At 45.7% G+C, this 27,152-nt stretch overlaps 1 protein-coding gene across 1 annotated transcript; it reads left to right on the forward strand.

Annotated features, from left to right (window-relative positions):
• The first annotated feature begins 468 nt into the window (after positions 1-468).
• POLI (DNA polymerase iota) lies at positions 469-26,093 on the forward strand. The gene is made up of 10 exons (XM_018570970.1): positions 469-577; positions 927-1,046; positions 2,449-2,613; positions 9,132-9,278; positions 13,508-13,744; positions 16,238-16,416; positions 16,618-16,709; positions 18,737-18,870; positions 21,375-21,580; positions 25,365-26,093. The coding sequence occupies exons 1-10, from the start codon at positions 469-471 to the stop codon at positions 26,091-26,093; spliced, it is 2,118 nt and encodes a 705-aa protein (XP_018426472.1).
• Positions 26,094-27,152: the final 1,059 nt, after the last annotated feature.

Consider the following 27,152-nt stretch of genomic DNA (forward strand, 5'->3'; position numbering starts at 1 on the left):
TGATACAGTGCCACCTACCGAGCAATAAAGAGAACGCTGCCACCGTGTTATTGAATGGCAATTCTCCGTCTGGTGAGACAGCGACACCTACAGAACAATACAGGAAGCCGCCGTGTTGTTGAATGGCGATTCTCCGTCTGATGGGACAGTGTCACCTACCGAGCAATAAAGAGAGCGCTGCCGCCGTCTTATTGAATGGCGACTCTCCTTCTGGTGAGACAGCGCCACCTACCGAGCCAAAAAAGAGAACGATACCGCCGTGTTATTGAAAGACGATGCTCCGTCTGGTGGGAAAGCGCCACCTGGCGGCGGCAGCTGACAGGAGCAGTGTAGGCGGGAAGATCGCGGAAGAGAAATTTGGACAGCAGGGAGGACGCTCCTCCCAATCACAGACCACGTGTAGACAAAGCCCCGCCCATCCCATGACAACTACCTGCAGTGTGATCATCGAGGACAGAGCCGGGAGACATGGATTCCCCGAGACCTGAAGAAGAGGATGAGGATGACACGGACTGGATGTCCCGGGAGGAGCAGGAGGAACGTACAGGCATTCCTGTGCACCAGAAAGGAGCTTCGTGTAAATAATGACCCCTCCCCCAGACTGTACATTATATGACAGCGCCCCTCCCCCAGACTGTACATTATATCACTGCACCCCTCCACCCATACTGTACACTATATATCCTCTCCTCCTGTCAGCATGTTCCCTGTCAGCACATGTGCATACCCCGGAGCCTGATTGGCTCTTAGTTCTGCCCCTCCCAGTCTGAGCACTGCTGTGCGGGAAGCTGATATCAGGACAGAGTCAGGTACTTATATTGGCAGTATGGAAAAGTACAATTCATTATTTCTAAAGGAATACACACTCACTTTTTTTTTTAGTTTGGCTTTAATCTGAGTGTTTTGTTTTATTGTTTTCTGTTCAGTTTGCAGACCAGTGACGAGATCTGACGCCTCCAGACGGGTGACCGTCCACCTCGACATGGATTGCTTCTACGCCCAAGTGGAGATGATCAGGAACCCGGAGCTGAAGGACAAACCTTTGGGTGAAACTGACGTCACATGACCTCGGTTTATGAGTGACGTCATGTGACCTCGGTTCCTGGCTGACGTCACATGACCTCGGATCCATGAGTGAGGTCACTTGACCTCGTGTCCATGACTGACAACACGTGACCTCAGGTCCTTGACTGACGTCACGTGGCCTCCCGTATACTCTGTAGACATGACAACAATGCTCCTGTATTTGGGGCTCCGATGAAGAGTCACAGCTCCAAGCTCGCCCCCGGGATGGACTACAATCTCAATAAAAATCAGTAAATTAAACATGAGATTGTAGTCCATCACAGGAGTGAGCTTGGAGCGGTGACTACAGCACACACAGGAACCATGGGGAACTAAAGTAGCCACCCTCCAGAAGGAAGGAAATTGTCAGCACCAATTCAGAGATGATTGGAGGATCTACAGCCGAGTGATACACACATAAGATATATTGCTGTGAATATGTAATGTAGTTGAAGTCAGATATTATCACCTGACCATCCGAGCCGGCTTGTTCTTAGACCCGGTGTCCACAACGTCTCTCCCCCTCTGCCACAGCGGTCCAGGGTCCTGATGACATCACTCTCTATAGACTGTGAATAGACCTGAGGAGCGGTCCCATCAGTGCAGAGGAGGAGGAGACACTTCAGTCATCACAGAAGCAGGACGCCGGCTCCGATGGTCTGGTGAGTATAACTTGCACCTAGACACAAAAGAGCACCTAACCCTTGCAGTGCTGGGGTGGCCCCACGGCGAGGGTTAGTAAAAAAAAAATGTCCCTGGAGTTCTTCTGTAAATGACAATGACAGCATAAGGAGGTGGAGGACCTAAAGTCAATATCTGACTTCAAGTACATTACATATTCACAGCAATATATCCTGTGTTCTTCTGTACAGCCTGTGCTCATTATTGTCTCGGGGGATTGTATAAAGAACTTTTACCTGATCCCCACTCCCGCTGGCTCCCGGAGCCCCTTCTCTCCTGCGCTCCCATGGTCAAAAGCCCACTGGCATCATCACGTCTCATGCAGGGCCCACAACCCTACATTGTATATGAGGAGGCTGAGGGACAGTCCACAAGCTGGAGAGGATGGGAGAGCTAAGTGGCGACTGCCGGGGGAGTGGGGGACACGTAAGTAAAAGTCCTTTACACAGGTCCCTTTGACATCAATGTCTGAGCAGTGCGGGATCCCTCTGAGCAGTGCAGGGGACCCTCTGAGCAGTGCGGGGGTCCCTCTGAGCAGTGCGGGGGTCTCTCTAAGCAGTGCGGGGGACCCTCTGATTGGTTGCCATGGGCAACTGCTCTAGCTTTTGCCTGCTCCAGTTTTCATAAATCCCCTCCAGTGTACATTGTGACCTGTGCACCACATGTGGAAAGGCCCCTAATCCTGGCTCGTGTCTCCCGTAGGCGTCCAGCAGAAATACCTTCTCGTCACCTGTAACTATGTAGCCAGGAAGTGTGGAGTCAACAAGTGCATGTCCCTCAAAGAGGCCAAAGAGAAATGTCCACAGCTGGTGCTGGTGAGCGGGGAGGACCTGACACACTACAGAGAGACGTCCTACAGGGTTACAGGTACTCAGCTTCTGCCTTATGTATCCTTAGGTCCTAATATAACCGGAGGTCCATGATGTGCGGCTGCCAGACCAAATTCAGCAGCACTGCAATGTTTCAGTTCCCTGGACAATAACTTGAAGAATAAAATAGTCGCAGCTGCAAGGTTTTACGTCGCAGGGTATTAGCGCAGCTCATTATAAAACCCATAACCCTGGAAAAAATATGGCATCTAAGGCCCAAAACACAAGACCAGATATTCAAGGCCCAGCACTAAGGCCAGGCATCCAAAGCCCAGCACCTAAGGCAAGACACCTAAGGCACAGTACCTTAGACCAGGCATCTAAAGATCAGCACCCACAGCCCATCATCTAGGGCACAGCACCAAAGATCAGGCATCTAAGACCCAGCACCTAAGACCAGGCTTCCTAGGCCCAGCATCTGAGACCAGGCATCTAAGGCACAACACTTAAAGTGACATTAAACCCTCAGATTTTTTAACATAAACAATACTGTAATGTGCGCCTTACTGTAATCCATGGTAGTTTCCCTTCTCTTTGCTGCTCTTCCGTCTAAATCTGTATCTCTTCTCATGCTGGGGGAGAACTTCCCTTTGCAGCTGAGTGCCTCTTCCTGTAGTGCTGGCTCAGGTTACAAGCCTATACAATCTTATACACAGACACCATGTATCCATTCCAGAGACAAGGCACTCAGCTGCAAAACAGAAGTTCTGCCCAGCATGAGAAGACATGAGGATTTAAAAGGAAGAGCAGCAAAGAGAAGGGAAACAACCATGGATTACAGTAAGGCGCACATTACAGTATTGTTTTATGTTAAAAAATCTGAGGGTTTAATGTCACTTTAAGCTAATTTTAGTGCAAATAAAATAAAATATATAATCCCATTTTTTTGTAAAATATAAAATGTTAACCACTTCCTGTGGGGTCACGTAAATGTACATCCATCCTGGTAGTGGTCATACCAAGAACACGGCTGCTACTGCAGCCATGTTCCTGGTATCGGATAAAGAGCCGGCAATTGCTGTTTAAATACAAGCGATCCGGCCTCTGTACAACAGCAAAAAGTTTCCAGGCACACTCACCAGCCAGCATGCAAAAAAACCTGTCTAACTACTAAGGTTAGAAGCACAGATTTAGATACACGTCTTCTGCAGAAAATGTGAAAGCCGCACAGCCGCGTCAAGGCCCCTCTTATAGTGCGGTCCTAACTCTAAACTGTGAGAGTCTCCATCTTGGAGCACATGTGGCAAAAGATTAAATTGGGTGCAGGTTTGTCAGGAGGAAGCCCAACCTCCCTTAAAGGCACAGGTACGCACATGTACAGGCGCCAGATCGCTTGTACAGTGTGGCGCCGTGTCCCCCTTTACCCCCTCCGCGGCCACTGGTGCAGCAGTCGGCTTCCCGGGCTCCACTGTCCCTCACGTGAGCCCGGGACCGGCATGGAGGGTCTCCCCTAATAGATCGGAGGAGAGGCCAGCGGTTTCCAGCCGCTGATATCTCCTCCGATCAGTGGACCCGGAAGTGAGGTGCATTACATCACTTCCGGTGTCACTGGGCACATTCTCCGGCTCCTAGAGCCAGAAGAAGAAGCTGGGGAACCAGATCTCTGAGCCGTAAAAGCATTTAAAGCCTCGCCCATGGGAAATTTTGGTTATTGTCGTTTTTTTGCAGTTTCACGGGCGCACGCAATTTTAAGGCTTGACATGTTTGGAATCTATTTACCCGACGTGACCCCGTCTTTTATATTTTACCAAAAACATTTGCATTATATTCTGTTTCTGGGGACTAAATTCCATTTTAGTTATTTTAACCTAAAAATACTTGTTTGCTAAACATTTGGGCAAATACCGTGCGACATAAAAAAATTGCAACTACCATCTTTTTATTCTACAGGGCCTCCGCTTTCAGAAAATATATTCTGAACAATTCTTTAAAATTGGGATTTCTTTTGCAACGAGTGCAGGAAATATCAAGAGCTCGGTTTTTGAAAGATTGAGTTTTAAGGCCTTGTTCACATCAAATGCAGACCAGATCCGGTCAGGTTTCTGCACACGCAGTGCAGTGGGTTTTGATGCGTTTTGGATGCGTTAAGGGCCGTTTTTTTAAAAGTTTAACATGGGCTTTCAGGCACTTGCATGCGTTTTAGATGTGTTTTTGATGCGTTCCAGAGCAGGTAAAATAGGGCTTGCCGCAGTTTTTTCACCTGCTCTGGATCTGCACGCTGCGATGTGAACTGGAGGTCAAAATACCATAGGAATACATTGGATGCAGTTTTGATCCGGTCTGCACCTGCTCTGGTCTGGATCTGCTCCGCTCTTGGTGTGAACAAGGCCTTAGTCTCATGATTGATCTCTACCTGTAACTAAAGCCGGCCATACCTTGTCCTCCATTAACACAAACAGCGTGTGGATCGAGGAATTGCAGCTGTTTACATTGTATTCTGACAGGTGCCGCCGACACCCGATCATACCCGATCAGAGCGGGCAGCTCATTGTCTGCCGGCTGTGATCGTGCGAAGATTTTCCAGCCGGCTCCTTCGATAAGCTGATCGAGAAATGGCTGCTGAAAGGGAGCCGACAGCCCCACACACTTGGCCGAATTTCGACCGGTACATTAAAAACCGCACGAAATTCAGCCAATGTATGGGCACCTTTTTATACTGTATATTTAAAACACATTTTTTAAAAAGACCACCACCCAATGTTTTGCTGAATTTATCAGCTTCATCAGAGGTTTTGGTTAAAAAAATATTCAAAAAGTGCTCATGTTCTCACAAACAATAGCCTGGCCACACAGTCTGTTCCTTTTTATATAGGCTCTCATTTGGCGCTTTGTGATGTCATTATGTCAATTGTCACATCACGTTGATGCGTATGTGAAACCAGGGTGCCGTTCAAAAGAAGAAAAAAAACGACCAGGGAAATTATTCAGGATATTTTTTTCTATTACATCTTGTTTACCTTATTTTTTCTCCTCGAAAACTGGAATTCAAAAATATTTTCAAAAATACACAATATTGCCAAGTATTGGGACACCCCTCCAAATCATTGGATTCAGGTGTTCCAATCCCCTCCATGGCCACATGTGTATAAAACCACGCATCTCGGCATGCAGACGCTTCTACAAACATTTGTGAAAGAATGGGTCGCTCAACAACAGTGCGTAGAGAGCCTCATGGAATGGGTTTCTATGGCCGAGCAGCTGCATCCAAGCCTTACATCACCAAGTGATATAAGCATCGGATGCAGGGGTGTAAAGCACGCCGCCACTGGACTCTAGAGAAGTGGAGACGTGTTCTCTGGAGTGACCAATCACGCTTCTCTGTCTGGCAATCCGATGGACGTGTCTGAGTTTGGCGGTTGCCAGGAGAACGGTACTTGCCTGCCTGCATTGTGCCAAGTGTAAAGTTTGGTGGAGGGGGGATTATGGTGTGGTGTTGTTCTTCAGGGGTTGGGTGTGGCTCCTTAGTTCCAGTGAAGGGAACTCTTAAGGCATCAGCATACCAAGACATTATGGGCAATTTTGATGCACCCAACTTTGTGGGAGGAGTTTGGGGATGGCCTTCCTGTTTCAACATGACTGCGCACCAGTGCACAAAGCAAGGTCCATAAAGACATGGATGAGCGAGTTTGGGGTGGAGGAAATTGAGTGGCCTGCAGAGAGTCCTGACCTCAACTCGATAGAACACCTTTGGGATGAATTAGAGCGGAGACTGCGAGCCCGGCCTTCTCGTCTCACATCAGTACCTGACCTCACAAATGGTCCAACACTCCCATAGACACACTCCTAAACCTTGTGGACGCCTTCCCAGAAGAGCTGAAGCTGTTATAGCGGCAAAGGGCGGAGCCAACTCAATACTGAACCCTACAGACTAAGACTGGGGTGCCATTAAAGTTCATGTGCGTGTAAAGGCCGGCGTCCCAATACCTTTGGTAATATAGTGTATTCAATATTGTTGTAATATCTCGATACTCCAGAAAAAGAGTAAGGTTTTGAAAAAAAAAATCTCCTTTATTGGTATATGGTCACAAAACACAGTGATTAGTTCCCGATTGTTGTTTCAGACCGGAGCAGTCAGAGACAGTAGGGAACACGCTCCCTACTGTTAAATGGAAGAATATAAAAACCTCAATTAAACTTTAGAGAAACTGGGAATCTGCAGTAAAGATACTTTTTCAGCCAATATACAAGTCCAAACGTTCACCGCGCGAAAAAAAAAATTCTGCAATATGCGTCCTCCAGTAGCATTCAAAAAGAACGTTATATCGCGCTCACCAGGATCCAAGTGACCTTGTGAAACTTCAATACAACTTTGTCAGAATGAGGTATCTTATCTCAACCTGAAACCCGGTGGGAGCATTAGAACGCTCTTTCTGAATGCTGTTAGGTGATATACTGTATATTGCAGGAAGCTGTTTCTTCTCGCAGTGAACATTTGGAACATTTTGACTTGTATAGATGGGGAATATAGAGTCCCGACCCTGGAAATGTTTATCTACAGATTGCAGGCGCCTGCTCATTAAAGGGTCAGCAGATGAAATCACCTATCGGAGTTCTACCCATCCACTGAAAGCCAATACAAGGATGAAGGGTCGCCTTCTTGGCCGGCTTTTCCTTTTATTTATTATTGTGGAGGAATCATTAGGAGAATTGAACTTTTCCAGCTGTGGCAGGAAGAATGAGACGTCCTGGTATATGAGAGTGGAGCTGGGAGTCTTTCACCACCCATTCCTCACAGGGTCTGTACAGCCAGTGGATTGAGCCCACCGACATCAAACATAACAAGGATATTCATTTTAGGTGACTCTTTAAAGAGTACAGTTTCTAGAAGTGGAGGGTGGGGGGAGACAAGAATCCAATCCTACATCCTCTGTTCATCTTTGCCAAGGTTGGAATTCTGATTAAGTGGGTTACATGTACTGTATGAATCATGACAGTACACTAAGAGGTCTATTTATAAACATTCACTCTGCAAATCTCTGTGAATGTTTGTTCTGTGTGAATGGAAGTTAAAATGAACACTCTTAGATTTTGTTTTCAGGTCGACTATAATGTAGAGCATGTACTGTAATAGTGCATTTTGACCGCTAGATGGAGCTGAGGAGTCTAGGAAAAAGTCTTTATTTCCTGTGCTCCTCAGCTCCATCTAGTGGTAAAATACAGTATCACATTACATGCTGTACAGTATATTCGACCTGAAAAGAAAATATATCTAAGCATGTTCATGTTTGCATCTATTGCCACAGAATGAGGGAGGCGTGTGGAATACAAACTGATTTTCTTTGGAAAAGCATCGTGTGCTGGTCCTGCAGGTTTCATAGGGTGAATGGTTTTGCAAATTGATTATTAATAGACCCAGTAGGGTTTGTTCACACTAGTGCATTGTAATAACACACGCCATCAATGTGCAGAATTCGGATGTTAATGTGCATTACAGTAAGGCAGGAGTAGGCAACCCTGGCACATCTGGCTGAGGTGAAAACTACAAATTCCATAATACCTCTGCCTCTTGGGGGCATACCTGTGGCTGTCAGTCTTGCATAGGGCTGCAACAACTAATCGACTAAATCAATAGTAATCAATTATGAGAATAGTTGGCAACTTTTCTCAAAATAGTACTAGGTCTTGTTTTCGGGGAAACACGGTAGGTGAATATTTATTGGAACCTATAGTCCCAACATATCGTATTTTTCGCTCCATAAGACACACTCTTTTCCCCCCAAAAGGCGGGGGAAAATGTGTGTGCGTCTTATGGAGGGAATCCCTATCGCCCGACGCCAGAGACATGCAGTTTCGGCCGCTAGGCGTAGTTTTTTGTACATTTAGCCCTGCTAAATCAGAGCTAAATGTACGGTAGGAGCCACTGCTCGTTTAATACGAGTGATCTAATCAGATCACTCTTATTAAAACCGAGCAGCGGCGGCGGCGATTGAGATCACCATAGAGCCCCTAGAGCAGACGAAGAACGTAATCACAGCGCCACCTGTCTCAGCGGTCACTAACTGCAGCTTCTGTCACAGAAGCTGTGACAGAAGCTCCGGTCTGTTCAGTGCTCTATAATGTGCACTGGACCTCCCTGCGTCCTATGGTCCGTTGTGCCTTATGGAGCGCAAAATACGGTATACAATATTCATCAATTTTACCAAATGTGGGTTTGTTTTTTTTTGTCCCCTAAAGGTATTTATATAGTGCCGACAACTCTTTACATATTTGACATTCACGTCAGTCCCTGCCCTCATGGCTTTTACAATCTAAGAACCCTATCTCTCATACAGGGCCAATTGAGACAGGAGCCAATTAACCTACCAATATGTATTTGAGTTGTGAGAAGAAACCCACCCAAGCACGGGGAGAACATGCAAACTCCTTGCAGAGAGAGTCTTGGTTGGGGATGAATCCAAAGACTCCAGTGCTGCAAGGCAGAAGTTCTAGCTACTGTGTTCTATTACACTGCTAGTGTAATTAGCGACAGATTTTATGGGTTCCTTTCGATGCTAATTCTTGTTTTGTTTTTCCCAGAGCTGCTGGAAGAATTCAGTCCGAAGGTTGAGCGGTTGGGTTTTGATGAAAACTTTGTTGATATCACAGAGCTGGTGGATAAGAAGACACAGGAGCCTCAGAATGACGGCAGCCTAGAAGTGTCTGGACATGTGTACAATAATCAGAGTAAGAGCACAATTGATCACCTTTGACAAAGAATAATTAATTGTACATTGCCTGGCCACAAAAAAAGGCACATACTCTTGTGTTTCATAGGACCTCCTTTAGCTTGGCATCATTTCAGTAAGCTTACACAATGTCATAGGGCTGCAGCTAATGATTATTTTTATAATCGATTAGTTGCCCTATTATTTTTTCAACTAATCGATCAGTTGCATTAAAAAATCTCTCTCCCTTCCCTCTCTCCCCTCCCTCACTCTCTCCCCTCCCTCACTCTCTCCCCTCCCTCACTCTCTCCCCTCTCTCTTTCACCCCTCCTCCCTCCCTCTCTCTCTCTCTCCTCCCTCTCTCTCCCCAACTAACCAATAATGGTAATAGTTACCAACTATTCTCATCGATTATTATCAATTTAATCGTTTAGTTGTTGCAGCCCTACAATGTCACACCATTTATTTCCATCCAGAGTTGCATACAAGATTTTGTAGGGATGATGGGAGAGTCGGGCCTCTGTGTAAAGTCTTCTCCAGCACATCCCAAATATTCTCAATGGGGTTAAGGTCTGGACTCTGGTGGCCAATCCATGTGTGACAATAATGCCTCATGCTCCCTGAACCACTCTTTCACAATCTGAGCCCGATGACTCCTGGCATTGTCATCTTGGAATATGTCCAATGTGCCATCAGGGAAGAAAAAATCCATTGATGGAAAAACCTGGTCATTCAATATACAGTAATACCTTGGTTTACAAGTAACTTGGTTTGAGAGTGTTTTGCAAGACAAGCAAACATTTCTGAAAAATGTTGCCTTGATATACAAGCAATGTCTTGCAATAAGAGCAAAATTCTGTAGAAAAGCACCACCCGAATAAGGCTGTAGCAGTGCGAGCGATGAGTCTGTTTAAGGACAATGCAATGCCACATTGGATAGATTCCTTGTTAAGGTTTCACGAAATGAAAAAGATTCCATTGAGTCGAGAGATAGCAGTGATTCCGTTAGTGATAGTGAAAGTCGTCCTACACAATAATCCCCCTCTCTCTTGTACCTCTCACACCAGCCACGGAGGTACCGGTAATTGGTTTCTTTTTCTTTATATTTTGTATTATATTATAGTATAGTACAGTATTGTAATCATTTTGATATATTTTTGTGTTGTGGAACGAATCATCTGAATTTCCATTATTTCCTATGGGGAAATTCGCTTTGGATTACAAGCATGCTGCCGGAACGAATTATGCTCGTACACCAAGGTATTACTGTATTCAGGTAGACAGCTGACATCATTTTTTGGGGACAATAACGTTGCTGAACCTAGACCTGACCAACTGAAGCAACCTATGTGCTTAGCTAAATCCAGGTGGTGACTTCTTTTTTTTTGGCCAGGCAGTGTACTGTAAATCGTCATGGACTTTAGTTTGGCTACATTTGAGATTTTGATTTGAGACATTTGATAATGTTGCTGAACCTAGACCTATTATCCAATGGAAGGCTCAGACCTTTTTGCTTAGCTAAATCCAGGTGGTGACCTTGTTTTTTGGCCAGACAGTGTATTTAGGAACAGAGCCAATAGAGAGTTTTGGGGAAGGAGGCTCACTGATCAAAGATGGGCAACATGCTGGCTTTTAAATACTCACCTCTGCTCCAGCGATGTGATGTCCGCGAGCTCTCCCACTGGCGCTGAAATCTTCTACCTGGTTTCTTCTGGGTGCCCGGTCTTTGTCCTGATTGGCCTGTGGGAATGACAAAATTCGTACACAGGAGTTCATTCATTCATGCACAGTGGGTGCCAACAATGTTACACTTCGCTGTACATGGGCCCTTCAGTCTACACTGTAGAAATGATTTGTGAGCAGGCAGGTTTGTGTGACTGCAGAAGGCACATAGTACGTTTCTTCTGCCCACATTTTTTTCCTTTAGTTCCACTTTAAGAGCCTTCCATGTGACCATCAGCACCTCCAAAAGGTCGCACACTAATGTGGTCATTTTCTTAGGAAACAGAAATTCATAGTAGAGAGATGTATAGAAGACAATATGTTCTGTGCCCACCACAACAGTAGCAGCAGTACTTATTGAAGTTAACATGTCATGAGGGAAGTAAAGGGCCTTCCATTGTGATGGGAACAGCCATGTCTTCTTCTGGTGGGTGCTGAGAATCTATTTTTCTTCAAGAAATAATTACAGCCACTGACAAGGTTGACGCAAGCTAGAGCAGATGCACGCACTTGGGGTGAGGGGGTAAAAAAAAAAAAAAAAAAGGAGCTTAGTTTGGCCACAAACTGAAGAAGCATACCTCTATAGGAGAGAGCCCTAATGCAGTACATATTCAGGACAGTAAGTGGAGGAAGTGTTCTTCCAACCATCTCGAAAACAAATAAAAAGCATGTGATAACTGTGGAGGCCTAAGAAGTGACTAATAATACATAAAAGCATTTTTTTTTGTTTTTGTGTTTTAAAACTGTTAGGAATATTAGTTGGGTTCATAATACACGAGTCAGGCATCTGTTGTCTGACAGCCAGCAAGCCCATTGTAAGTTAAAATTGCGGAGTTTCATATTAGCTTTTGCAAACAAAAATTCAAAATGGACATGCGTGTTTAATATTTGTACAACTACGCTGAGTGACGGAGGTTCCGATTGTTTCCAAGCCCGCGCTATTGCCAGGCGAGCAATGGCTGACTGCACCAGAAACTGTAAACTGTCTTCTATTCCCTGGTGCTTTAGTGGGAGGAGAACTCAGTGGTGAGCTGGCAGGTCTCTTAGAAAAATCCTGCATACGATTCCTATCAGTGCTGCAGTTCTCCTCCATGTCAGAGTCGCTGCTGCAGGGAGAAGGAGTGAGAGGAGTGAGAGGAGTGATAGACACTCGCGCGGCCAGACCACCCCAAAAAAATCTTAACTGAGCAGAACCTGCAGCTTATTTTTTACAGTCACAATACAATAGACAAGTGGAGGATTCCCACGCTAACAGTGTGGATGGCGGGATCACAAGGTTTTTCTAGTTCAGGCTGTGGGACTGAACAAGAAAAGAAAAACTCAGTGGCTCATTTATAAATCTTGCGTCCAGTATTAAGCTGGGAGAATGCTGTTCGTGTGGCGTGCCACCAGTTGATGGCACCGAAGAGCATGGGAAATTTCTATGCTCCTCAGCGCCATCTGGTGGTGGTATTACGATGCAAACAGCAATTGTCCAGCTTTATGTTGGGTGGAAGGTTTATAAGTGAGCCCTATAAATTAAAGGAGAACTATGAGGTGAGTGAAAATAACTCATCCTCATCGTTCGAGCCGACGTGTGACAATGAAACTGTCACACGCCGGCTCAATAGATCGGGAAGTGAGCGAACGCATACCATCGCTCGCTCACCTCTCGATCATCTCCCTGCAGTGACTGTCAGGCTCACTGCAGGGATTCCCCCCTCCCCTGTCCGAGCCTCCAGCGCTGACTGGCGGAATGGACGGGGGAGGGGGCGGGTAATGCTGGCTCTGCCTCTAGATAGGCAGAGCCAGCTGTCAATCCCGCAGCAGGGTGGATCTCTATAGTATTGTCAGGATCCGTCCCGGCTGCGGCGGTCTCAGTATACCACGAGCTGTAGCTCGCGATATACTGAGCTTTGGGTCACAGGAGGACGCTAGTTTATGTCCTCCCGTCACCCTTAAGAGAACTATGAGGAAAAACACTTACCCCATAGTTCTCTTTTAAGGCCAGCTTTATTGTACAAAGAAAGATAAGATGTTGCAGGTAGGCAGTGGATATTATGACTGGGCACACACATTTTTTCTAGTGCGATAATGCTGCCACAAATTCCTTGCAACCAGGCGTGTTTAATCACTAGTGATCCCTATACATTAGGCTGAATGTAGTATTTATTACAGGTATTTACATAGCTCTGACGGTTTTCACAGTGCGCTACATACTGTACAGTTACATCTGTCCTTGCCATCAAGGAGTTTACAATCTAAGGCCCTTATCTCATATATATACACACATACAAGGACCAATTTAAACAGGAGCCCCTTCACCTACCAGCATGTCTTTGGAGTGTGGGAGGAAACCAGAGTACTCGGAGGAAACCCGCACAAGCACAGGGAGAACATGCAAACTCCATGCAGATAGTGTCTTGGCCAGGATTCGAACAATCGCTTGCACAAATTTAAATCATTGCCCTGTTGTTCAGTATGTGTAGCGATTGATTCGTGTTCTCGGACAGGAAATTTGTCACTGACCATTTCTTGTGATTGCAGTGGTAAATGGCAGCGACTGGACTCACAGACGATTGGTTGCTGGCTCTCACATCGCCGCTGATATCCGGGCAGCCGTGCACAGCAGACTGGGTCTCACAAGCTGTGCTGGGATAGCCTGTAATAAGGTTCTCTCTAAGCTGGTAGCAGGGACCTTTAAACCAAACCAACAAACTGTTCTGTTTCCTGAGAGCAGCAGCCACTTGATCAACAGCCTGAACCACGTGCAGCGAATTCCAGGTATGTACTATGTAAGCATTAAAGCCTATCTCATTTTTAGGGCATCTGTATAAAACACTTTTTAATTTTCCTGATCTCTGCTTCCCTGGCAGTTGGTACTCTCCTTGTGGACTGTCTCTCAGCATCCTTGCGTATAATGCAGGGCTATGGGCCCTGCATTGTATGCATTGACATCAGCTGAGATGGGGGAGGCTCCAGGTGTGGATCTTGTAGCCAGTGGGAGCAGGGATCAGGTAACACTCTTTTACATAGATCCTAAAGACATTAACAAGCAGTTACCCCCTCTGCGGAGGGGATTTTTTTTTTTTCTTGTAGATCGGTTTTAAGTAGTTTTAGGTAGGAAGGGAGATCTTGTATAACCCTAGCCAGGTACTGAAATGGACAGTGTCTGTGCCGTATCTCTGCCCTGTCCTGATTGCCGTGCCTGCAGAGGTCAGAATACCCCAACAGTGACTGTAGCTGATGGGTTGCAGTTGCTGTTCAGTCAACAATTTTCATCCCAGTTCCTTCAACGAAAGTTGATTGAAAACTTCATTGAAAGGTGCATTTGACCTGCTTGGGGTTTTGCATTTCCATAGATTTGTATGTGAATGCCAGAACACTCTTGGAGCGAACATAACCCTGTCGACACAGGGTCATTAGCTGCTTGAAGTTTAATGAATAACTAAATGTGCTTAGCTCGGCACATTTAGTTATTCATTTTCCACGTATACACACTCACAGTGGATGTACATTCCAGTGCCTTGTAGCTGTTAGCTTGCTTATTGGCGCAGTTCATTCTTTATATTGTATTAGCTGCTTGAAGTTTGCTATATGCTTTATAAAGGGGCCTGTTTAAAAACAATATGCAGGGCTATTCCCCCTATGAATATCTGTGAACATTCGATCTGTACAGATGTATAACAAAACAAATGTTCGGTATTTTATTTTACTAGTCAGCGTATTTGTTGTTTTCTTCCCATGTTATATTGCATTATGGCCACTAGATGGCACTGAGAAGCATCGAAAATAATTGGTTATTTTTCTGTGCTCCTCATCGCCACCTAGTGGCCATCATGCAATAAGGGGAAAGAACAACCTATGCCATGTACTTGGCATAGAACTTTTTGGCAGATACCTGCACGGATCGAATGTTCATAGATATTCACTGGGCGAATGACCCTGCAAATTGTTTATACACAGATGCCTATGTATTATGCTTTTGAGATTTCCACCAGCTGCTGTGGTTTAGAGCCTGTCCCTACCTCCTTCTTAGTGTTAGCCTATAGGTGGCCAATAATTAGGTGTGTAGGAGGTGGGACCAGGCCCTCAATCACAGTAGAAAAGGTGAGACAGCATGTGAGGTACCTGCTCTGATGGTGCTTTACCATTGGTTCTTTGATACATGGTTGAGTAAAGATTAAACTGTGCTTGTGTGAATGAGGCCTTGAAGTCCCAGGTGTGTGTGTGTGTGTGTGTGTATGTATGTGTATATGCAGTATTTCTATATGCAAATATTTGTGAAGCTGAATGCCATGCCAAGATGACTCTGAGAAATGTGGTCTTACTGATGTCTTTAGAATTTGGGCATATTTAGCAAAGGATAAATGCATTTCTCTATGGTTTTATTATTGCACCATAGGAGTACTGAGACATATAAAGTAGAATTTCTTAAGTCACTATTAGGGATGCACCAATACCGATACTAGGATTGGTATCAGTGCCAATACCGAGTATTTGGATGAGTACTCGCCCCAAATGCTCCCGAAGCTAGAACTTCCGACATCAGGAAGCCGGGCATCAAGTCATTACACGCTGTCTGGCTTCCTGATTGGCCGAGAAGCCGGCTCCATGCTCCCTCGCACGGAGCTGGCTTCCCAGCCAATCAGGAAGCCGGGCGCCGTGTAATGACTCGTTGCCTGGCTTCCTGATTGGTCGGGAAGCTGGCCAATCAGGAAGCCAGGCGGCAAGTCATTACCTGCCTCCCCCCCCCAGTTTCCTGATTGGCCAGAAAGCTGGCCGCATGCTCCCTCATCACATGGTGATGAGGGAGCATGGAGACGGCTTCCCTGCTAATCGGGAAGCCGGGTGGCGAGTAATTACACGCCGCACGGCTTCCTTTAATGGGACTTCCGGCATCTGTATTTGGTATCGGCAAGTACCGAAAATGAAATATCGAAAAACCGGTACTGGTGCATCCCTAATTACTATACACTGAGCCATCCCGACTAATGCTTATGCTCCTGCATAAATAAAGTACAGTGAGTGAGTGTTGTCACCCTAGGACAGGAAGTGTGTTACTGGCAGGATTATCATGTGGAGATAGAGGAAAAAAATAAAACTGCAGTATATTAGTTTTTGTTCTTTGGTATGGATACACTTGAAGCATAAAGCACTAAATCACTTCAAACTACAGGACTTTTATGTTGAAAAGTTTTATCTGTAGTTTACTATAGTCTATTAGGGTCACATATGACAATGTCAGCAAGATAAATCTTTCCCTGTTTCCTATAGGTATTGGCCACAAAACCGCCCAGCGCCTTGAAGGTTTAGGGTTGTCCAGCATATGTGCCCTTCAGTCCTGTCCTGTCACTGTGCTTGAAAAGGAGTTCGGGTCCCCGACAGCTTATCGTCTCCAGCAACTCAGCCGAGGTGAAGATGATTCCCCGGTGACACCATCTGGTCCTCCTCAGGTACTGGAGACTTATTCTGTGTTCTCGGTGGGATCTTGTTTGAAAAAGAGGAAATTGTGTATAGTGTTGGAGTCACTTGATGTTTCCTTCCTGTAGTGTTCATTATGGAAACGTTAAGCTTCCAGCAGAGCATGAGGGATGAGCACATTGACTCAAGGGCTTTATATCTTGAGAAACCTTTTATTTATTTCTTTATAACAGTCTCTCAGTGAAGAAGATTCATTTAAAAAATGTTCCACATTAACAGACGTGAAGCTAAAGATCGAGGAGCTGCTCAGAAGCCTTTTAAATAGGTGAGTGTCAGATTGTATCTGCTTGCCCTTTAATATTACTCTATAATAATTTGCTGTGAGTTTGGAGCTAATTCGATTCGCTAATGGAGATATATGTTAGAGTAGACCACTACTTCCTTTGACAGCTCTGTATGCTGATATGAAATCATCTTACAACCATTACCTAAACAAACATTTTTATTTTACTTATAATGTCCACTTCCTGGTCCGCTTTGGCTCAAATTATGTAATTGTGCCCCAGCATTGCATCCAGGGAAGGTTACATCAGCAGAGCATTGCTGGGAAATCTCATCTGTAATCTCACGAGATATCAGGGTAAGGCATTTTTCTCCCCTGAGATGATGTGCATGGTCACATGTCCTAGTCACATGTGCCAGAGTTCCAAAAAGTTAATGGAGATCTAGTAACTTGCCGTTAGTTAAAATGGCCGCTGTGAGAAGAATGGGGAGGAAAAGAAAAATAAGATATGGAAAGAATACAAAGCCGGCAATTATCTAGAAGGATGTGTTTGTAGTTTTGCCATTACTAAAGATTTCTAAAGGTGCCTTTGTTGTTATTTTGAAGATACGGGTAAAGTTCCTCTCTAAGTGGAAGTTTATCCTACATTTCCTCTTTAGGTAAAGTAGATGTAAAAAAAACAAAAAACAACCGGGCGCCTTTCCGTGTGCAGGTAAAAACGCTCGGTTGTTTTTGTTTTTCTATATAGCATTTCTGAACTCTCTGACTGGAACGTGGAAGCCTCTACTGGATGTGCAGTGAAGGGTTCTGGCTTATGGATGGTCTTCCTGGCGCTGGTCGGTGTATTGCATTTTTTGGATTTTTTTAAAGTAGCTGTAAAGCCTGACTGAATGGCATTCAATTTGCTAAAGCACTGTTTGTCATAAACAATTTGCATTTTTTTTTTCCCCGCAAAATCCTGTGTTCAGCTTTTTCAATCCTTAGACTTTTTGTCTACATGCACTCCAGTGATGGCTTCAGGGCATTTCTCAGGGCCGGTTTCCTAATGGTGACCATGTCTGCATAATGTGTTCCTAAACACTCGGTTGTAGTCTCAATTGGAAGCCTATGTCACAGGATGACAAATCAGGAAGGAGTTAATTTATAAAAGTTCTGCCCGGCACCATTCGCTCTGCACTAGCGCCCCTAGATAGTGTTAATGAGTAAAATAAATTACTATACTCGTCCGCACCATCTAGGGGTGCTAGTGCCATTCTAATGACATCTGCCCGCCTATAAGCCATGTGGGACTTTTATAAATGAACTCTGAAATTTCTTGAGAACCGAAGTTAAAGAGTAAGAACTCACCAAGTTGCTCTGAGGAAGGGGACCCAGCAAGGATCTGAAATGTTGGGAGTTTGGCCTTTGTGACATCATGTACCCAATCATGCTGTTGACTTCTTAAGCTGGTCATACACTTTGAGTAAGACTCTCCATTCTCCCATCCCATTCTCCCATCCATGCTAAATTTCAACCATTGTATGGCCAGCTTTACTCTGTAACTCTAGTTATGCATGGCACCATCTGTTGTAGTCATTACAAGCACCATCTGAAGCTATAATTGGTCTAACCAGCATCAGAACTGTGTAGATCTATATGGAACTCTTTCCCTGAGTTCTGGTAGTGTCCCCTGCTGGACATGGAACCAGGAGGTCAAATCCACAGCAGAGACCTTGCTGTCACAGTAGGACTGGGGGAGGAGGGAATGATCTTGGGTGAATAGGGTTGACGACCACTTTTGTTGGTTGCCTATCATTTTTGGATGGCTAAAGAAGACCTCTGTGCTCACAGCCAAGAGCCAGGATCATCAGTCTGCTCATGAGACGGCAGCATAACATAATACACTGTGATCATATACATACACCATCCTCACTTTTACCCACCTTACTGCAATGTTTCCAGGTCACCTAGGATAATGGAATATAAAATGTTTATTGGAATAACATTTTGTATATACCGGTATGACACTGAACGGTGCACAGTTGACAGTGAGATGTAGCTTTGATAATTGTTTACTCTCATCTCTCCAGAGTGTATGTGGATGGAAGGAGTCCTCAGACCCTGCGTCTCACCCTACGACAGTCCTCACCCACCAACAGATATTTCAATCGGGAAAGTCGTCAGTGTCCTATCCCGAAGAACGTCATTCAGAATCCGAGCAGCGGTGAGCAACTCCTGGGAGAAACGTGTTCAGCGCTCGGTCGGCAGACTCTGCAGTGTTGGCTTTGGCTTTACAATGAAATTTGAGACTAGAGAGATGATTAAACTGATTCGCAGGGTGTCCTGGATTTAGCTGATTTCCGGGAAAGTCAGAAATGAATTCCAGTGAGGGAAAACAAGGGCACACATGAAAACATTTCTGTATATCTCTATCCTTGTTGCAGGTTTTTCTTCACCTCCTGTCTGGTGAAACCGTTGTCACCATGACAGTATGCCAGGGGAAACCTCTCTATCAGAGCCCCAACTAGCAATAAAAAACACATGGGTTCTAATCATTTCCCTAATCCACTGGCGTAACTATAGCCATAGCAGGCCAGCTGGCTGCTATGAGGCCTGGGGGTGGAAGGGGGCCCCATTAGGTTGTTGAGGCAAATTAAACAAAGGTGTGAAGGTAACACAGTACTGTCATTAAGGGTTGGAGTGGTTACAGTTGATGACAATACTAACCCTCTGTAAAGTGTACAGCGTAGGAAAAGCTGATGTCCGATGCATCAGAGGAGTCTTTGGAATCTTGGTGTTAGTCACAGCTCAGAGAAAGGTCATCAGGGGTCGCCCCCCATCACATTATTGCTATGGGGCCCCGTGATCTGTAGTTACGCCCCTGCTCCACTCTATATGAATCTAGAAGAAAATGTTTTAGCTGGACATACACTTTTTGCACATAATTTACAATATTTTTACATTGATATTAGATGCCAATTCATGTATTCCTTTGCTTCATGTATTACTTTGCTTCATATGCATTGTCAGAATCTATTAGCTATTTATCTATATATTATGCGGCGCTAGGACCTTACCCAGCAAAAATTTAGAGGGGAAATCAAAGGCATAGGGACCTAAGGAGTTCTTTTTCTTACCGTTGCAACCTCAGTCTGCAAGTCACGTGTCAAGTCCTCTTCCCTCTTGTGTCCTCAGCCAGCGCTGTCATTTTTCTGACCTGTATGTCAGTGTGTTCTCCAAAGACTTCTACTTGGGAATCTTCTCACTGACATACTCCGAGGTCATGTCTGCCACAGGATCTGTATGGGGAAGTGGTCTGCACTTGAATCGGCCGGTTAGTCCGGGGGGGTGGAGGGCGGCGTTGCTGCCTTGCCTAGGGCAGCAGCAAAGGTAAATACACCGCTGAATACATGGACATTTCTCCTTGGTTATCCCTTAAACAGCCTGCAAGTGCAGAAAAATACCTGTTCGTGTGCCAAAAATATGTGTTGTCTGCAGGGCCGTCTTTAATATTGATTGGACCCTGGGCAAACATTTTCATTTTCCACCACACCATAGAATCACCCTACGGTGAATAAATACATATTGGGTATTTTCCCACTATATATTGTATTTATTCACCATAGGGTGATTCTGCATATTTCTATATTTATTTCACAGGTAGATCATCATTAGATTGTATATGTAGTTGGTCTATAAAGCGCAGTGCACTTTTATAATTCATTTTTTAGGTGTTATTTACACTTTTTAGCATGGCAGCTAATAGGTTTATTGTTCCATAGCACATATCCTGTTTGTTAAATTATCTATAGGTGCATCCCTAGTATTGAAAGCACAGGAAGCTTTGCTGCAGCCATAGAACTTGATGACATTTCCTATAAAAATTATCAATCCTGCTTCAGCAGCATGGATTGAACAGAAGCAATATCAGAAATCTGCTCTACATATGAATGTATTGAACACAGTATATGTATCTGTTGCATACATATACTGTGGCATATATGGGCACTTACTTGGTGTGAAGATGTAGAGAGGGAACACAGCAGGGGTGACAGCTTAGGGCACGATGCAGGCTCCCAGCAGGCCCGCTCACACAGGCGCACGGAGTACAGAGAGAAGCAGGGGGCGGGGCCGAGTTGATAGGGGGCGGAGCCCGGAGTGCCGTCCATAGTGCTGTATGTAGCCTCCTGTCTGTAGAGCTCCGACGCCGTGTACACAGACAGGAGGCAAGGCTGGTGCAAGCCCCCTTGCCTATACAGGTGAGGCTGCCAGCCCTGCACGTGTATATCTTCTTATGTGGGCTGAAGGGGCAGCTGCTTTGGGCCCCACAACAATGACTGGGCCCTGGGCAACTGACCCTTTTGCCCTGCATTAAAGACGGCCCTGGTTGTCTGACATGACAACACAGCTCTGAATTCACAAACACATGGTGTCTGCCCTGTCTACTTAATTTTTAATGGATTACAAAGAACACCGACCCCTCCTCATCTCTTCCCCCAAATCAAATCCTTAGCCACTCCCAACAGGAAGTTGCAGTATCAGCTTACAAGACTTCTGGCAGGATCAACTGGTATTTTTTGTACTTACTGAACAGATATAACGAAACAGTTTCAATGGTATATGTAGCATATCAAAAGGGAATAAATATTATTCAGTTCAATAAGAATATTCATTGTTTGGGTTTGCATACACTTTAATGTTGTTGTTTTTTTACATTTCTGTGGGTAGAGAGCTCGTTCTCTGTTCTGATGGAACTACTTATGAAGCTGTTTGAGAAGATGATTGATGCTAAGACACCCTTTCACCTCACCCTTCTCAATGTCTGCTTTTCCAACCTCAAGTCTGCTCAGACCTCAAACTCATCTCGAAATTCAATAGGATTTTACCTAACTCAAAAGAAAGCTCCATCAATGGAGGCCAGTCAGATCAGCAAGGTAAGAGGACAAACATGGTAGACTGGGCGCCATGGTGGCTAAGTGGTTAGCAGGTCTTACTTTGTATTTCAAGTTCCTGGTTCCCAGAAGGGACACTATGCTTGAGGTCTGTATTCCAGGTGCTCTCGTTACCTGTCATTAACCAAAAATTTACTGTTAGTGGGAATGTTCAGATACAAGTGCCAATACTTGGCATTAGGGATGCACCCGGTATCGGTTTTTCGGTATCTGGTACGAGTACCGATATTTATATTCCAGTACTCGCAGATACCGGTACTTCCGGTAGCATAGAGCCGGCTTCCCGGGCAATAAGGGAGCCACCCACTGCCCGGCTTCTTGATTGCCCTGGAAGCCGACTCCATTCTGATTGGCTGGCTCGATGCTGATTGGCTGGGAAGCCAGCTTCCCAGCCAATCGGCATCGAGGCCGGCCAAACAGATCTGACAGTATGGTGACACGACCATCAACCCTGCAGACACCTCATTCCCCTCACATAGATCCTCAACAGCCCTCATTACCGTACCAGTCCCTCGGCCACCTGGCCGAGGGACTGGTATGGTAATGACGGCTGCTAAGGATCTATGTGAGGGGAATGATTTGTCTGCAGGGTGGGGGTCGCGTCGCCATATTATCAGATTTGTTTGCCCGGCTCGACACTGATTGGCTGGGAAGACGGCTTCCCCGCCAATCAGCATCGACCCAGGTTCCTGGCTCAATGTTCCCTCGCGGCACTGCCGGTCAGAGGAAATCTCCCTCTGACCGGAAGTTCCAGTGTCGGGAAAGATATCGGAGCATTTGGGCGAGTACTCGCCCAAATACTGGGTATCGGCACCAATACTAGTATCGGTATCGGTGTATCCCTACTTGGCATTTCACAAGAACTACCAGGGTTGCAGCTGTGACCGGGTCCTGGCGCTCCACCACTGTCCTGAAAGTATCTGAACATTTATAAACTGTGGGATGTATTATCTTTTTTTTTATTACTAGTAAGAATTTTGTACAAAACAGGCAAAAAAAGAAAAAACAAACTAGGTCAACATAACCTAGTAACAGACATAAAACCATAAAACCAAGAATCACAATGAGGTTACAGTCTCAGTACACAAAGTGCAAGGTTAAGCTTCGACATCTATCAGTGCGCATAATGGGATCAGCAAGAAGTCAAAGGTATTATGCCAAAGTACAATTTACAATCATGAAGTAGTCATAGTAGTGAAGGACAACCATGGGCCCCAGATTCGATCAAAGCTCTGCGGATTGCCTCTATGTTCATAGGTAAGTTTTTATAAAGTGGTACGGCTGCTGTACGCGCTATTGTGAATAGCTCATACAGCAGCCCTACGATTCGACTAAACCGAAGGGCTCCGGCGGCCGAATTGAGCCGAAGGATTAGCTGGTGCTTCAGCTTAAAGGAGAACTATGGGGTTAAGGCTTTTCCCCATAGTTCTCCTTAGGGTAACGGGAGGACACAAACTAGCGTCCTCCCGTCACCCTAGGCTCAGTATACCGTGAGCTGTAGCTCGCGGTATACTGAGACGCTGAAGCGGATCCCGACAATTTGCCGAGATCCGCCCAGCTGCTTGACTGACAGCTGGCTCTGCCTATCTAGAGGCAGAGCCAGCTGTACCCGCCCCTCCCTCGTCCGTTCCGCCAGTCAGCGCTGGCGAAACGGGGAGGGGGAAATCCAGCCCCTCCCCTGTCATGGCAGAGAGCCATGACAGGATCGAGAGGTGAGCGAACGCCGGTATATGTTCGCTCACCTCCCGACCTGTGACAGTCTCATTGCCACAGGTCGGCTAGAACTATGAGGTGAGTGAAAAGCACTCATCTCATAGTTCTCCTTTAATCCTTCGGCTGCTTCGTGAATAACCCTCAAAATGTTGGCTTTTGACGTTAGAGTACTTTTCTTTGATGTCTGTAGGTCAGTTTAAAGCCCTGGATTCTTGTATTCCTTTGTGACTCTGCACCTCCCGTCTCAGACCCAAACATTGTTGGGAGCTTTATGAAGAAAGATCGATGATGGGGAGGAATCGCTGCTCCAGATAATTCACTTGTGTATATAAATTTCATATTAACCTCTGTAAACAAAGTCTTTTCAAGAGGGCACCACCTGTTGGTTTCATATAAAAATGCATCATATTCATGTGCAATATTTCATATTTACCCAAATACTACATACAATATAAATACACTTTTTTATCTTTCAGTTCTGACCATAACAAAGAATATACTGTATATACAACACCACCACCTTGATAACTATTTAAATTTTTAGTATAGTGGAGTTTATTGTGGAACTGTAGTTACCCTTTAAAGGAGAACTATGAGGTGAGCGCTTTTCACTCAGCCTCATAATCTGAGCCGACCTGTGACAATGAAACTGTCACAGGTCGGCTCAGTAGATCGGGAAGTGAGCGAACACATACCGGCGCTCGCTCACTTCTCGATCCTGTGCCGGCAGAGAGCCGTGACAGGGGAGGGACTGGATTCTCCCATCCTCTGTCCGATCCTCCAGCTCTGACTGGCGGAACGGACGGGGGAGGGGGCGGGTACAGCTGGCTCTGCCTCTAGATAGGCAGAGCCAGCTGTCAGTCACGCAGCTGGGCGGATCCCGGCAAATTGTCGGGATCCGCTTCAGCTGCGTCGTCTCAGTGTACCGCGAGCTGAGGCTCGCGGTATACTGAGCTTTGGGTGACGGGAGGACGCTAGTTTGTGTCCTCTCGTTACCCTTCAGAGAACTATGGGGAAAAGTCCTAACCCCATAGTTCTCCTTTAAGCCAGTGGTTCTCAACCTTTCTAGGGCCGGGACCCCTTAATAACATTTGCCAAGTTGTGTTGACCCCCAACAGAGCGCTGGACTCCAGAATTAGTAGGGTGCTGGACTTAGGACTAAAAATAGAAGCACACTCACAAGAATACAAGCCCTCCCCCTCCCAAGCCCCTGCTACCTGCTTGCCTGCTCTGACTCCATGCAGCCTTCTCAGCCCCAGCACTGCTTAGACGCCCACCTCCTGCAGAGCTCACATTGTATGGGAGGCAGGAGGACAGCAGCGGCTGTGAATTGAAAAGTCCTGCTGTACACACTCCCCGGCCACTAGATGTCGCTGCAGCGGCCAGGGAGTGTGTATAGCGGCACTTTTATATTCACAGCCTCTGCTGTCCTCCCGCTGACTGACACTGCTGTGCTAGGAGGAGGCTGAGGAGCCTCTCACCTAGTGCAGCAGAAGTAGATACTGCGACCCCCTCAACAGTGAGTTGCGACCGACTTTTAGGTCGCGATCCGCAGGTTGAGAACCACTGCTTTAAGCAGAGACCCAAGTGTCTATATCTGATATTTGTAAGACCCCCATTTCAATACTTCAGTACTAGAGGGTCCCAATAAAACACAATTCATTAGGGATGCACCAATACCGGCTTTTCCGTATCGAGCACAAGTACCGATATATATTTTTTTCCGGTACTCGCCGATACTGAATACTGATACAGGAAGTCCCATTAAGGAAGCCAGGCGGCGTGTAATGACTCACTGTCCGACTTCCTGGTACCGGACGTTCCAGTATCGGGATAGGCATCGGGAGCATTTGGGCGAGTACAAGTACTCGCCCAAGTGCTCGGTATCGGCAGCGATACTAGTATTGGTGCATCCCTACAATTCATAGTATAGCATGTTTGGTAATCTGGAAATCCCATAACTGAACCATTTCTGTTCCAGAGCCAGAAGCTGTACACCGCTAGCCCAACCCAATATGTAATATTTTTTTTATCTGATCTTTTTCTTAACCAGGACCCTGGAGCAACGGCAGAGGATCTTAAAGATACAGAACCTTGTTCAAACCTCTGTTCACTGGAATCGGATCACCCTGCTTCCCTATCTCTCCCTGACCACATAGACATGGACGTGTTCAGTCAGCTACCTGATGACATTAAAAAGGAAATCCTCTCAAGCCCACGAACTGGAACAGTGCAAAAAAGCAGCAAGGCCACACAACCATCGCCGTGTTCTAAAGGAATACAGAGTTTCTTTATGAAAGCCAACGCTAGACATCTACAAAGTTCTTTTACAGCTGGAAGTTCTTCTGGATCTGAAATGTCAACGCCAGGTCTACATAACAAGATGGACTCCAGTGGTGCATCACTTTCCATAGGGCGCAGCTCATTTACAGGCACTCAAAGTGCAATAAGTGGTGATAAGACCGCTTGCGCCGGTTCGTCCTCTTGCATTTCAGACAGCAACCAAATTAGTCGTTGTCACGACACAGACATGGACTGTGCGGAATCCAGTGACAGCAGCAGAGTTTCCTTTTTTCCTAGAAGTGTGGATATGAATGTGTTTTCTCAGTTGCCAGAGGAGCTACAGAAAGAACTAATGGCTGACTGGAAGCACAAAGAACTCGCTCCCAAAATTCCTGCCATGAAATCTCAGGAGAAAGCAAAGAACACCAAAGGTCAAAGGCCAAGCTCTTCAGCAAAGAAGGACTTGAACAACCTGCTAAAGTATTTTAAACCTGGTTGAAACAAGCTGACTTTTTTTTTTGGGGGGGGGGGCTTGGGACCTAAAGTGACATTAAAGTCCCTTTTTTCCCCCCATTGTAATTCTGCTTTTAATACTTACCTTATGTGATGCCACTCGCTGCGATCATCTTCCTTCCACGTGTTTCCAGCAGTCTCTCCAGCACTGGTGCCGGTCTCTGATCCAGCGCAGACTTCTGTCTGGCGTGCACGCTCCAGGCTGCGTGCATTCACTGACTTGAGTGTCTCTCGTCCTCCCCCCCACCGGTGACAGGGACTGCGCATTCGCACGCCCACATCATCCTCTCGCACGGCCGTTCGGATCTTTGTACTGTAGCCGGGAGCGTGCGGCGCAGACAGAGCTAAGGATTTCATATTTGGTCACTTTTTTTTTTTTTACATTGTGGCAAATATCTATTGCTTACTAGCAGTAGATATATGCAAAAAAAAATGTGACTTTATTTCTACTTTAGTAACACTGAAAGAGAACCCGTGCTTTGCCTATACAGGTCATTTAACTGACACCCTCGCCAGCCGTGCATACTCGCCTTCCTTTGCTGCTTCGCTACTGCTCTGTTCAGCAAGTGAGGGCGAGAAGAGCAATCCATCTGTAATCTACAAATTCAAATTTACACAGAGGACTTCCCAGTGCGGGTAGCCAATCACCAAGGATCAACACTGACATGTGGGAGATAGAGAAGTGGGTAACGTGCTCCCCATACCTGGAATTTCAATGTATTTATCTTCAATCCCAGCAGCAAAGGGAAGGTATGTATGTACAACTGGGAGGCAGCACTGAAAAGAACCTGATGCTTTTCCTTGCATTGAGCTGCTTTCTCATTCAGGGCAATGTGAAAGTGCCTACTGACAGCCCAGGGGGTAAGTATAACTTGTGGCAGGGGGTCAGCAGGAACTGTCACTCTGACCTGAATGGGCAAAGTGCTCATGTTTCTTTAAGCTGTATTTTGTTATATTTAAAGAAAAGTTGATGCTTAAAAAAAATTTGTAAAGCCATTGTTTCAATTTCCTGCTTAAGATGGCTAGTTACTTGTACATTTAATTA

Source organism: Nanorana parkeri, unplaced genomic scaffold (assembly GCF_000935625.1).
Source record: "Nanorana parkeri isolate BGI_ZX_2015 unplaced genomic scaffold, ASM93562v1 scaffold1644, whole genome shotgun sequence".
In the NCBI taxonomy this organism is placed as follows: domain Eukaryota; kingdom Metazoa; phylum Chordata; class Amphibia; order Anura; family Dicroglossidae; genus Nanorana; species Nanorana parkeri.